The sequence below is a fragment of the Lepidochelys kempii genome, chromosome 23 (genome assembly GCF_965140265.1).
Source record: "Lepidochelys kempii isolate rLepKem1 chromosome 23, rLepKem1.hap2, whole genome shotgun sequence".
Classification (NCBI taxonomy): Eukaryota; Metazoa; Chordata; order Testudines; family Cheloniidae; genus Lepidochelys; species Lepidochelys kempii.
In genome coordinates this window covers 12,709,169-12,722,390 of record NC_133278.1, presented here as the reverse complement: position 1 = coordinate 12,722,390, position 13,222 = coordinate 12,709,169, and the positions used below count along the sequence as shown (strand labels likewise).

Below are 13,222 nucleotides of genomic sequence, written 5' to 3'. Positions count from 1 at the left end.
GTCACTGAGATTGGGGCCCCATCGCACCGGGCGCTGCCCAGACACAGAGTCACTGAGATCGGGGCCCCATCGCACCGGGCGCTGCCCAGACACAGAGTCACTGAGATCGGGGCCCCATCGCACTGGGCACTGCCCAGACAGAGTCACTGAGATTGGGGCCCCGTCGTGCCGGGCACAGATACAGAGTCACTGAGATCGGGGCCCCGTCGTGCCGGGCACAGACACAGAGTCACTGAGATTGGGGCCCCGTCGTGCCGGGCACAGACACAGAGGCACTGAGATCGGGGCCCCGTTGTGCCGGGTGCTGCCCAGACACAGAGTCGCCGAGATCGGGGCCCCACCAGAGTTTTACACGTGGACACAGAGGATCCAAGTGGGAAACAGAACCCAGGGGTCCTCACTATTTTATCCCTGCAAAATTGTGGCTGCATCAGAACCAGTTCTCTGTGTGAAGTGAAAGGCCCCGTGCCCCATTCCCCACCCCTGAGCCAGCTGGTGCCCTGCCCTGGGGCCAGATAGCAGCCGGCACCCCCTAGAGGGGAAAGGCCCTGTGTCCCATCCCTGGTCTCCTGAGCCAGCTGTTCCCACTGGGGATCATTTGGGGCTCTCCGTGCGGTGGCTGGCTGGGTGGGTGTCCTTTACCCCTCCTATCTCAACCCAGAGGCCTCCTTAATCCTGGATTGACTCCAGCTGCCAGCGGACCCTCTCTCAGATCCACCCCTTCCCCATCAGCACCCCCAGGGAAGAGGGAAGGGGGCTTGGGTGGGTTGGAGGGGGAGCGGGAATCAGGACAGAAACAAGCCGATGAGCCCTTAATAACCGTGAGAGTCTGGATTTAAAGGGCCTCTTCTCACAGCAGTCACGCACCCGGATTAGCACCGAGCTGGGGCTGCCGGGGTGGGGCCCTGTTAACCTTTTCCAGACTGGCCGCAGCCAGGACCAGGGCAGGTTGGAGCAAGCCTGGGGCATGCAGATGCCTAGATCCTAGGGGGACCAGTGGCCGGTCAGTTCCACCCGGTCCCTTACCCCTCTGGGACGCCTGGAGATTGGCGTGAGATCAAAGCGACCTCCTGGGCCAGGGGCCGAAAACGGGTGTGTCCCACAGTGGCAGAGGCTGGTTCAGGTGAGACAGCCCCAAATTCCGGCTTCCCCAGGCGGGCGAAAGGACCAGTCAGGGGAGGAACAGCTGAGATGGGTGCGCAGGATTATCCCTGCTGAGGGGGGAAGGGGGATGTATCCCAGCTCAAGGGGGGCGTAAAGAGGTCAGGGATCAGCTGGGCTCCATGTGGGACAGAGACGGGCTGCGATCTGTTCCCGGCAAGGGAGATCTAGGGTGGATATTAAGAGGGGGCTCACAGGGGCCGGAGCAGGGCACCGGCATTGGGCATGGGGCCCTATTATGATTGTAGGACCAGGTTGGACAAACCCTCGTTGGGGAGGGCTCAGTCACCACGGGTCTGGTTGAGCGCAGGTGGGGATGGACTGGCCGCGCTCCCCAGACCCCTGCCGGCCTGCCGCTGCAGTGAGCCCAGCTGTATGACCCTTTCCCCCCCAACCCACAGAATTCCTAGCCTAGCTGAGCTGGGGGAGAAATTCATTCCTGCCCTGCTCACCCAAAATCTGCTGATCATTTAGACCCTGCATGTAACACCCCAAGCAGGAAGCTACAAAGATAATTCTCTGAGCACCAGTCCAAGCCCAGCTCTGGGAGAGGAGTGGGGGCTAATGGTTAGAACTGGGGGCTGGGAGCCGGGACTCCTGGGTTTTATCCCTGGCTCTGGGAGGGGAGTGGAGTCTAGTGGTTATGGGGAGGGGCTGGGAGTCAGGACTCCTGGGTTCTATGGGAGGCCGCATGGTGGTGTATGTAACACACTGGCTACGTATGTTCTGTAGCCCTTTTGTGTCTGGTTTAGCTCGAGGGTAACAGCCTACTACAGCTGACTGGAGCTGGCAAATGGAGCTACTCCACTAGGTCATTGAGAATCATAGAATCATAGAATCATAGAATATCAGGGTTGGAAGGGACCCCAGAAGGTCATCTAGTCCAACCCCCTGCTCAAAGCAGGACCAATTCCCAGTTAAATCATCCCAGCCAGGGCTTTGGTGCATAAGCATCCCAGCCAGGGCTTTGGTGAGCATAAGCTCTGGCTTTGGTGTCCCAGAAGCAGCAGTCTGCCCTGGGTGGGGAAGGTGTTAGTTGGAGCAAGTGGGTCAGAGACGGTCCCCTGGGCCCCACCTGCTTCAGGGCAGAACACGTGGGGCACGACAGCGAAGGAGATCCAGCCTGCTGAGCGGTTAGCCTGTGGAACTCACCGCCACTGGATATGGCTGCGGCAGAGTCCTGCTGTGTGACAGCTGTTTCTGTGATCCACCACAGCTATCCCTAGAGTGGGGAAGGAATGAGAAGGCACCTGCTTTTTGGCAAGCGGGTGGGCCTGGGGCTGGCTCCTGCAGGCCGTCTTCTGCCCACCCTGCCCCTCACCCTCTCCTGTCTTTGTCTCTCCAGGTGATGCCGTCCCGGCACTGACCACCTGGCCATGCCTGGCGTCTGGCGGGGCCTGGGAGTGCTGCTCTCGCTCCAGCTGGCCCTGCTGGGCCTGACCTCCGACCCCTGCTACGATGCCGCCCGGCGGCCCCGCTACTGCCTCCCGGAGCCGGCCGACCTGGCCGCCGGGCGCCCTGTCCAGGCCTCCGCCACCTGCGGCCGCCCCCCACAGCGCCTGTGCGTCTTCCGCCACCCGGGCGATGCCTCGTCCCGCCGGTGCCGCCTCTGCGACGGGGCCGACCCTGCCACCGCCCACCCCGCCGCCCACCTGACCGACGCGGGCGGCGAGGCCACCTGCTGGCAGTCGGGGCCAGTGGCCAACGCCAGCCTGACCCTGGCCCTGGGGGGCCGCTTCGAGCTGCTCTACGTGGCCCTCCGCTTCTGCTCCCCCCGCCCCCACTCCCTGGCCCTCTACAAATCCACAGACCACGGCCACTCCTGGACCCCTTTCCAGTTCTTTTCCGCCCGCTGCCCCCAGGCCTACGGGCTGCCCCCGGCCTCCGCCGTCAGCAAGGCCTTGGAACATGAGGCCATCTGCACCGCCGCCCAGACGGACCCCACGCCGCTGGTGGGGGGGCTGGTAGCCTTCATGCCCCTAGCCGGCCGCCCCTGGGCCCAGGCCTTCGAGTACAGCCCAGTGCTCCAGGACTGGGTGACGGCCACTGACCTGCGGGTGGCCTTGGATCGCAGGCACCGGGGGCTGGGGCTGCGGGGCCGGGAAGCCTCCTACGGGGTGTCGGAGCTGCAGGTTGGGGGCCGGTGCCGGTGCAATGGGCACGCTGCCCGGTGCGGGGCCACTGGGCCCAGCGGCGCCCCCCAGTGCCATTGCCGCCACAACACGGCCGGCCCTGAGTGCGAGACTTGCAGGGCCTTCTACTGCGACCGGCCCTGGCAGCGGGCCACGCCCAGCGAGGCTCACGAGTGCGTGGGTGAGTGACGGGGGGTGCGCGGCTGCCAAGGGCTGGGCACTTGGGCAGCTCAAGGGTCCTTCTCAGCACAGAGACCCCTAGCGGGGATGGCGGGTAGCTCAGGCCGGGGCAGGGTCCCTCTGAGCCCAGAGACCCCACAGGCTGGGAGAGCTGGCAGGAGGCTGTGGCTCAGGACTGAGGGGCCCTGACAGAGCTTGCGGGGCGCCCAGGGCTGGGAGAGCAGTGTCGGAGGAGGCTGCGGGTCGGGACTGAGGGGCACCGAGCAAAGGATGGGCGGGGTTGGCTGGTGGTTGAGGCGCCCCCTGCTGGGTGTCCCTGGAATGACGACTCCCCCACCTCTGCCCCACTGTCTCCACAGCCTGCGAATGCAACCGCCACGCGCACCGGTGCCGCTTCAACATGGAGCTGTACAAGCTTTCGGGGCGCAAGAGCGGGGGCGTCTGCCTGAACTGCCGGCACCACACGGCTGGGCGGCACTGTCACTACTGCCAGCCGGGTTTCAAACGTGACCTGGGCCGGCCCATCACCAGCCGCAGGGCCTGCAAGGGTGAGCCACCCAGGGCACTGCTGTGGGGAAGCTTGCAGCATGTCCCCACCCCTTGTGAGGCCTGCTGCTGGGACAGACATTAACCCTGCCTGTCTCCTTCCCAGCCTGCCAGTGTCACCCCATCGGAGCAGTCGGCACCATGTGCAACCAGACCACAGGGCAGTGCCAGTGCAAGATGGGTGTCACCGGGCTCACCTGCAACCGCTGCGCCCAGGGCTTTCAGCAGAGCCGCACTGCCCACGCCCCCTGCCTCCGTAAGTCGGCCCCTTAGGTTTACTGGCTGAGTATAATCCCACAGACAGAGCTCATGTAGGCTGCTCAATACGGTAACCAGGAAGGGCCCATATATTCTGCTCAATACGGTAACCAGGGAGGGCCCATATATTCTGCTCAATACGGTAACCAGGCTGGGCCCATATATTCTGCTCAACAGGGTAACCAGCCTGGGCCCATATATTCTGCTCAATATGGTAACCAGGAAGGGCCCATATATTCTGCTCAACAGGGTAACCAGCCTGGGCCCATATATTCTGCTCAATACGGTAACCAGTCAGTCCCTTTATACTCTCTTCAGTACAGAGTGACCAGACTGTCCTAATATTAGGGGCTTTGTCTCATATAGGCAACTGAAACACACACAGACACAAAGAAAGTGCCTCTGTTTGTCACACTTGCTATCTGGCCACCCTAGTTAGGTGCAGTAAACAAATTGGGACTTGTATTCTGTTCACTAAAGTAACCAGGAGGGGCTGCATATTCGTTCAATATGGTAATTAATCAGCGCCCATATATTCTGTTCAATATGGTAACTAGGCAAGGCTTGGCCACCAGGTAGGTCCTGTATATTGTGTGCTGGACGGTAAGCAGTCTGGGCCCATATATTCCATTCAGTTTGGTAATTGGGTTGGGCCCATATATACTGCTCAGTACGGTAGCCAGGCTGGGCCTGTGTATTCTATTGAATGTGGTAACTGCAGAGCCTTTATTTTCTATTCAATACCGTAAGGAGGTGGGGTCCTATATTCTGTTCAATAAGGTAACCATTTGTAACATAGAAGCCCTGCCCACCAATTAATCCACGCATCAGATCCTGCTCAGGAAGCCCCACCTCCTGGGAGTTTTGCGGGGCAGGGGCGGGAGAGAGATGCTAATTCAGGAAGTGAGGTCATATCTCTGGATCTGAGCTCTGGTTCAGGGCACTTCAGGAAGTCCTGCCTGTGTGGGAGGAGCTCAGTCAAGAAATGACCTCAGAGCTCTCCAGGGGTGTGGCGTGTGGTGTTATGCACTCCAGGAAGGCCCACCCCAAACTGAGCCTGGGCGGCGGGCATTGTTAATTCTGGAAGTGACACCATGGATCTGGCACTGTGGCCTGGCGTTTGGCACTTTGGGAAGTCTAGCGCTCCAGGATGTCCCACCTCCGATGGTGGAAGGGGGAGAGAGAGAGAGAGAGAGAGAGAGAGAGAGTGTCATTCAGGAAGTGACATCATAACTCTAGAAGTGAGTCATCCATCCATCCAGGAAGTGCAGACACTAATTCAGGAAGTGATATCATAGCTCATGACTTCAATCTGTCCTGGCAAACAGTCAAGAAACACACCTGGAACACACTTAGTGGCAGCCTCTCTTGCATGTTCCATGAGCGAACCTTGCTCTCTACACGCATGAGACAGGGAGGGGGTGGCAGGATCATGCTTATTAAATCCACACATCTCTCTCTTTCTCCCTCTCTTCTTCCCTCCATCCTTCTCTCCCAGGCATTCAAGAAGTGATGACCACCACGGCTGCCTACCCCTTGGAGTGGAACACAGGTGCCTGGGGCAGGATGAGAGGGATCAAAGGTTGGGCATCATAATCCCCACTCCCATTTCCCAGCCTCAGGATGGAGCAGTCACCCCCACCAGTGTCATTCCACCCAGTGCAAGGCTCTGTAGGGAGGATGACTGCCTACTACTGCTGCCAGCTAGGGAAAGCCGCACCTTTAGCGTGACTAACAGAGAGCCATGGCTTTGGGGGGAGGGTTCAAATCTTGCTGGTAAGACACGGTGGAGGCTGTGCTGCAATGCAGTGTGGGTCGCAGAGCCGGCGGGTTCATGGCATGAACCAACCCAATATGCCTGCTCTGGTGGAGGGGAAGTTGGGAGGGTGCCGAGGAAGGGGGGCACCTAGCAGATGGGGATGGAAGCGGGGCAGGCAGGAGAGGTCAGAAGAAGGAAATGGGGGGAAGAGGACAATGGGAAGAGGAGAGGAATATTAGGAGGGGGCATATGGCTGATCACATTTGTTGGGATACCTATAAAGAAGACCCTCCCCCAATGGAGTTTCAAGGTTCCAGGGGCTGTAGGCGGGAAGTGATGTTATAGCTAGTACGCCATGATGTACAGCATGCCAGGAAGTGGGAAATGTAATTCATAGACCTGGAACTGTGACACAGTGTAGGACAATCCAGGCAGTCCCGCCTCCAAAGTGGGGGAAATGCTTATTGAGGAAGTGACATCGTAGCCCTGGAGCTGTGCTGTAGGGTAAGACATTCCAGGGAATCCTTCTCAAAGGTGGATGGTGAACACAAATTCAGGAAGTGACATCATAAGCCCAGAATTATGTCCTCTACCTTGCATTCCAGGAAGTCCTGCCTCCAAGGAGGGAGGCATGCTAGTTCAGGAAGTGACATCATAGCTCCAGAAGTGTGCAGTACTAGGAAGTTCTGCCTCTGGGGAGGAGGGGGAAACGTTATTTCGGGAAGTGACATCATGCCTCTGGAGCTGTGTTATAGGTCCTGCCTCCAGGGGGGAGGGACACATGTAAATTCAGGAAGTGATGTGATAGCCTAACAACTGTACCATGGAATTTTGGCACTGCAGGAAATCCCACCTCCAAGGAAGCAGGAATGATAATTCAGGAAGTGACTTCATAACTCTGGAGCTGGAGGTCCTGCCTCCAGGACTGGAGTCGCAGTTGTGGGAATCAAAGGCATGATTTGGGACAGATCCCGGTTCATGAGAAGCAGGAAGGAGTGGGGAGCCAGGGTCAGGCTAACCCCACTGTACCCATGTTCCCCCATCTGTGCTTTCCCCTCAGGCACTGAATGCCAGACTCACTGCAACCCCTCCCACGGCCGCATCCACATGAACCTGCGAAAATACTGCAAGAAGGATTACGGTATCATTGACCTGACATCATTATCATCTATCTATCTAGCCATCTCCATATACTCCCTCTATCTATTCATCTATCTACCGCAGCCACCTATCTGTCTCTCTCTCTCTGTCTCTCTCTCCCCATACATGTCCATCCTGAAGCTGGGAAATTTTATATTATTAGTAGAAAGAAAGAAAGAAAGAAAGAAAGAAAGAAAGAAAGAAAGAAAGAAAGAAAGAAAGAAAGAAAGAAAGAAGTGCTATGGGGATAGATAGCTAGATAGATGTGTACGGAGAAGGATGAATATGATTTATTCCCAAGCAATGCTCTGTTCGGGATCTGGTCCATGCTCACCGCCCTCACTGTGGCAATTGGCCCGCATGAAATTCTCCCGCACTGCGGGGTTGACCCTGAGCCGGAGGCCGGGGCTCAAGGCACAAAGGGCATTAGGAGTTTATTTGGTTTTTCTCCCAGGGATTAGGAGGGGATTATCAGGATGGACCGCCCACTGCCCCTGGCCCCAGCTCCTGTGAGCAGCTAAAGGGCGACGCACACTCTGCACAAAGGACAGTGAGAGACCAGCCTGCCCCACTCTCTGCTTCCACCCCCCAACCTGTGTGTCCACCCCCCCACAACCATCTCTGTGTCCATTCCCCTTCCTCCACCACCCTTCCTCGCTGGCTGTCTCAGTATGATTCCCTGAGTGCCAGAGCCAAATTATCATTCCCTGAGTGCCAGAGCCAAAATACCTGGGCGAGTCCGGGCGGCCAAGTCCCTGGGCATGATCAGGCACCATTCCTGGGAGAGTGGGGCTTTCTCTGGGGTGGTTACAATTTCTGAGCATGGCAGGGTCTGATTGCTGTCCCTGGGTAGGAGCTGGGGCCACTTGAGGGTTTTATGTCATATATCACTGGGTATTAATCAGCATCAGTTGGTATCTGTGGACATCACTGGGTGTTACTGGGTATCAATAGATATCACCGGCTAGCACTGCATATTGTTTGGGTATCAATGAGTATTGTTGGGTATCACTGGTTATCATGGTTTGTTGGGTTTCAATGGGTATCGATGGATATCACTGGGTATTGTTGGTTTCAGTGAGTATTGCTGGATATCACTGGGTATTGTTGGGGTTCAATGGGTATTGTCGGGTATCACGGGATATCACTGGGTATTGTTGGGGTTCAGTGGGTATTGCTGGGTATCACTGGATATTGCTGAGTATTGTTGGTGTTCAATGGCTATTGTAGGGTATCACTGGATATTGGGGTTCAATGGCTATTATTGGGTATCACTCGGTATTGTTGTTTTCAGTGGATATTGCTAGTTATCACTGGATACAGTTGGGTTTCAGTGGGTATTGCTGGCAGAGTTGGATATTGGTGGGTATCACTGGACATTGGTAGGCACTCTTTGGTGTCACTAGGCATCTTCAGTATCGGTGGGCATTGCTGGGCACTGCTCGATATTGGTGAGCATTGGGCATGATAGGCAGTATTGGTGGGTAAGTTTCACTGGGTACTGAAGTGCACTTCAGTTCATCGATGAGTAACGTTGGGTATTGTTGAGTATCGTTGGTTGTTGGTAGACACTGTTGGGCACCATTTGGGGTCACTGAGTTTTGATGGGTATCACTAAGTATTGGTGGGCATCAGTGAGTATTGATGGGCATTGGCATTATTTGGTAATGTTGGATGTTGATAAGTATCATTGGATATGGGTGAGTGTTCGTATCATTGGGGAACGTTTGACATCAATGAATAATGTTGCATATTGGGTCTCATTGGATATTGGTGGGCACTGTTGGGCATCACTGGGTATCGGTGGATATTGGTATCAGCATCATTGCCTAATGTTGGGTAACACTGAGTACTGTAGGATATTGGTATCATTGTCTATGGTTGAGTATCATTGCGCATCTTTAGGTATTGTAGGGTATTAGTATCCTTGTCTATTGTTGAATATCATTGGGTATTGTTGGGTATTGATATCATTATCTACTGTTCGGTATCATTGGGTATTCTTGAGTACTGGTATGGTCTAATGCTGAGTATCACTGATTATGGTTGGGTGTTGGTATCATTGGCTAATGGTGAATATTGCTGAGTATCGTTGAGTATTATTGGGAATTGGTATCAATGGCTGAGTATTGTTGAATAACATTGAGTATTGCTGGGTGTTGGTATCATTGGCTAATGTCGATTATCATTGAGTATCCATGGGGAAAGGTGAGGTTTCGTATCACTGGATAATGTTGAGTATTACTGTGTATTGTTGGGTATTGCGATCTATGGCTAATGTCAATTATCATTGAGTATCGTTGCGTAATGGTGAGGTTTGCTATCGTTGGCTAATGTTGAGTATCATTACATGTTGTTGGGTATTGCTATAACTGACTAATGTTGAGCATCGTTGAGTATCATTGGGTATTGTTGTGTATTGTTATCATCTTCTAATGGGTATTGTTGAATATCAGTGGGGATTGGAATCACTGGCTAACACTGAGCATCGTTGTATATCATTGGCTGATGAGCATTACTGGCTATCATTGGGGACTAGCATCACTGGCTAATGTTGGGGATTGGGGAGTATCCTGCCCCTTCCTGACCTCTGACCTCCTCCTGCAGTGCTGCATGCCCAGCTGCTGGCCATGGTGGAGTCGGGCGAGTGGTGGCAATTCACGACCTCGGTGCTGGCAGTCTATCGGCAGCGCCAGGTGCCCATCCGCCGGGGTGAGCAACCGCTCTGGGTGCCCCGGCAGGACCTGGCCTGCGGCTGCCTGCGCCTCCAAATTGGCAAGGCCTACCTGGTGATCGGGAACGACGCAGAGTCGCCCGACCCGGCGCGCCTGGTGCTGGACAGGAACAGCCTGGCGCTGCCCTGGCGTGATGTCTGGGCCCACAAGCTCCGTCGCTTCCAGCAGCAGAACCGGCGGGGCAACTGCCGGAGCCCCTGAAACCCAAGGAGGTGGGATGGAAATGCCAGGGACACTAAGGCCAGGGGAGGGGGTGCGCCAGGCACCCCAAGACCCGGGGCAGGATCTGTAACGCCTGGCGCCGCTCCTCCAGGGGCTGAGATCCCCCATTGGCCCCTGAAACTGGGCCCAATCCCCTCCTCAATCCCCTGGATTCCCCCATATTGAGACCCTACCCCCCCATGCAGGGCCCAATCCTACCTCCCCTCATCCAGCCTTGAGGGAGGGCCCGTCCCCACCCAGCTTCCCACTCCCCCCCCCCCACATTTTTGCAATCAGGTTGGGGGGAGACAGAGGAAAGACCAAAGATGACCTTTGACCCCTGACCTATGGCCTGCTCTGCTCTTGCACTTGTAAAAAAGATAAATGGAATAAAATGAGAAATTATTTTACTCTCAGGAGAGTCTGTTTATTGGGAGGGGAGTGGGGTCCTGGTTAACGTATGCGGGGGGAAGGGAATGGTGGCTAGGGCCTCTCCCCTCTAGGGGGCGCCGGCTCCCATCCAGCCCCCGGACCAGGACTGGCTGGTTCAGGGGGCAGGGAATGGGGCGCGGGGCCTTTGATGTGCTGGTTCCCAGCTGCCCTTGTCAGCACTGGGAGGGTGTAGGGGGGGAACACACGTCCTGCTTGAACCCAGCCTTGTTGCCATTGACCGGAACCAATTGTTGGGCGCGGGCGTGAAATCGGCATCTGTGCCAGAGGGTCCTGTTACTGCGGGGGCGGGGGGGGGAGGGGCTGTGCATATCCACCCCCCACCCCCTGCCACTTCACACCTTCCTGCCCATTCACTCTGCCTGCCAGCCCCGCTCAGCCTCTGACTCTGTGGGGCCCTGCCCCGTGTCCAATTCCCCAGCCCCCTCTCCCCAGAGCCCTGAGCACCCTGGCTCCAGAGGGACCCCCAGGACCCAAAACCCCCACGCCCCCAATCTGAACACCAGAGATGGACACTCACAGCCCCATCTGGCCAGCTGGCTGGGATTGTCTGACCCACTGGGTCTGGTGCAAACACCCACCTCCAACCCCTCTACCTGTCTGTTCCTCCATCTCCCTCACCCCTGTCTCTCCATCCATCCCCCCACACCTCCCATCTACCCATCCCTCCATCCCCCTCACCCTGTCTATCCATCCAACCTCCATCTATCCATCCCCCTCATACATCCATCCTGCCATCCACCCCAACTATATCTATCCCCATCCACCCCATCTATCTATCTATCTATCGATCTATCCCCATACAGCCTCTCTCTCTCTATCTTCCCATATATACTGCTCTATCTTTATCCATGCGATTGGCGGTGGGGTACCAGGGTAGATGGGCCCCAGGGGCTGATCCTGGGGTAGGGGCACTAGGATACCATAGTCGGTGGACCCGGGGCATGATCCGGGGGGCAGGCAGGAGGTGGGATACTGGGGTATGTGGGCCCGGGGGCTGAAACGGGGGAGGCAGGAGGCGGGATACTGGGGTAGATGGGCCTGGGGCAGGGCCGGACTGCCGCCCCTGGAATTGTGCCACCCCTGGATGTACATGCTTCCTTTGCTGGTGCCTAGAGCCGGTGCTGGCCTGGGGGGGCTGAAACAGGGGGAGGCAGGAGGCAGGATACTGGGGTAGATGGGCCCCAGGGGGCTGATCCAGGGGACAGGCAGGGGGTGGGATACCAGTGTAGATGGGCCCCAGGGGCTAATCCAGAGGCAGGGAGGTAGGAAGGACGTTGGGTTAGTCACCCCCAGCTAATCCCCCCCAACCCCTTACAGCGCTGGGAGGGGGAGGGGTGCGGGCAGCTGCTGGGGGCTCAGGCAGGTGGGGAGGGGGGCAGGGCTCTGACCCCAGATGGGGGAGGCAGGAATCGGGGAGGGGGGCTGAGTGGGATGCTCTGTGGGTAGCTGGGGGGCACCATGGGGCTGGGGAAGGGGTGCCCCTGGTGAAGCCTGGCACAAACCCTCTGTATGGGGCACAACGCCCCCGAGGGGCCTCAGAGGCAGCCCGCCCCCCTCCAGCCCCCTAAGAGAGGCCCATTGCCAGGCACAGCCTGCCCCAACCCCTTCCATTTCTGGAGCCGCTTCTCCCCCTGGTGGCCGTTCCCCGCACAGCAGCCGCAGGCTCCGGCGCTGGGTTATTTGCTAGTGACAGGCGGCGAGTCTGCAGGCGATACGGGGTTAATCCAGGGGAGGGGAGTTGGGCCTGGTTCCACAGAAAGGGAAACTGAGGCACCGACGCTGATGAACCAAATGGCTGGAGCATGACAGAGGCCAGTAAGGACTCCTGGGTTCTCTCCCCAGCTCTGGGAGGGGAGTGGGGTCCAGTGGTTAGGGCGGGGTGGTGGTGGCTGAGAGCCAGGACTCCTGGGTTCTCTCCCCAATTTGGGGAGGTGAGTGGGGATCAGGGGACTGGACTGGAACTGGTGCCCCTCACTGCCAACCTGCAGCCCCCTGCTAGCTCAGCTCGGGGTCTGTGCCCCAGCCCCTTAACCTTTGGGTGGTGTCTTTCCAGGGCATCTGTGTTGTCCCAGACCCATGGCCCCGCCCCGCCCCGCCCCCCCCCCTCCATGTGGGAACCTATCTGCCAGCCACTGGTACAAGGGGTGTGAACCTGGCCGGGACCACAAGGAAAGTCCAAAGCAGACTGAGGCGCTACAAAGGGATCCCGCAACACTGGGCGACTGGGCCACAAAATGGCAGATGAAATGCAATGCTGAGAAATGCAAAGCAACGCCCATTGGGAAAACATAATCCCGACTATTCATACAGAATTAGCTGGTACCCCGAGAGAGAGAGATCTTGGCGTCATTGTGGAGAGTTCTCTGAAAACATTCACTCAATGTGCAGCGGCCGTCAAAGAAGCAAACAGAATGTTGGGACTCATTAGGAAAGGGATGGATAATAAGACAGAAAATATCCTAATGCCACTACATAAATCCATGGTGCACCCACATCTTGAATATTGCGTCCAGATCTGGTCACCCCAGCTCCCAAAAGATACAGTGGAATTGGAAAAGCTGCAGAGAAGGGCAACAAAAATGATCAGGGGGCTGGAACAGCTGCTGTACGAGGAGAGATTAATAAAACTGGGACTTTTCAGCTTGGAAAATAGATGA

The 13,222-nt window shown here is 57.0% G+C and overlaps 1 protein-coding gene across 5 annotated transcripts in view; it reads left to right on the top strand.

Moving 5' to 3' along the window:
• Window positions 1–10,522, top strand: part of NTN5 (netrin 5) — a 32,307-nt gene extending 21,785 nt beyond the window's left edge. For 4 of the 5 annotated variants that reach the window (XM_073322020.1, XM_073322023.1, XM_073322022.1 and 1 more), the window contains exons 2-7: window positions 2,507–3,474; window positions 3,833–4,021; window positions 4,126–4,275; window positions 5,776–5,859; window positions 7,097–7,177; window positions 9,784–10,522. In XM_073322020.1, the coding sequence (XP_073178121.1) occupies window positions 2,538–3,474; window positions 3,833–4,021; window positions 4,126–4,275; window positions 5,776–5,859; window positions 7,097–7,177; window positions 9,784–10,112 (1,770 nt within the window). In that variant the 5' untranslated portion in view covers window positions 2,507–2,537 and the 3' untranslated portion in view covers window positions 10,113–10,522. The remainder of the gene's footprint in view (window positions 1–2,506; window positions 3,475–3,832; window positions 4,022–4,125; window positions 4,276–5,775; window positions 5,860–7,096; window positions 7,178–9,783) is intronic. The other variant, XM_073322024.1, reaches the window with a different exon arrangement.
• The last annotated feature ends 2,700 nt before the right edge of the window (window positions 10,523–13,222 follow it).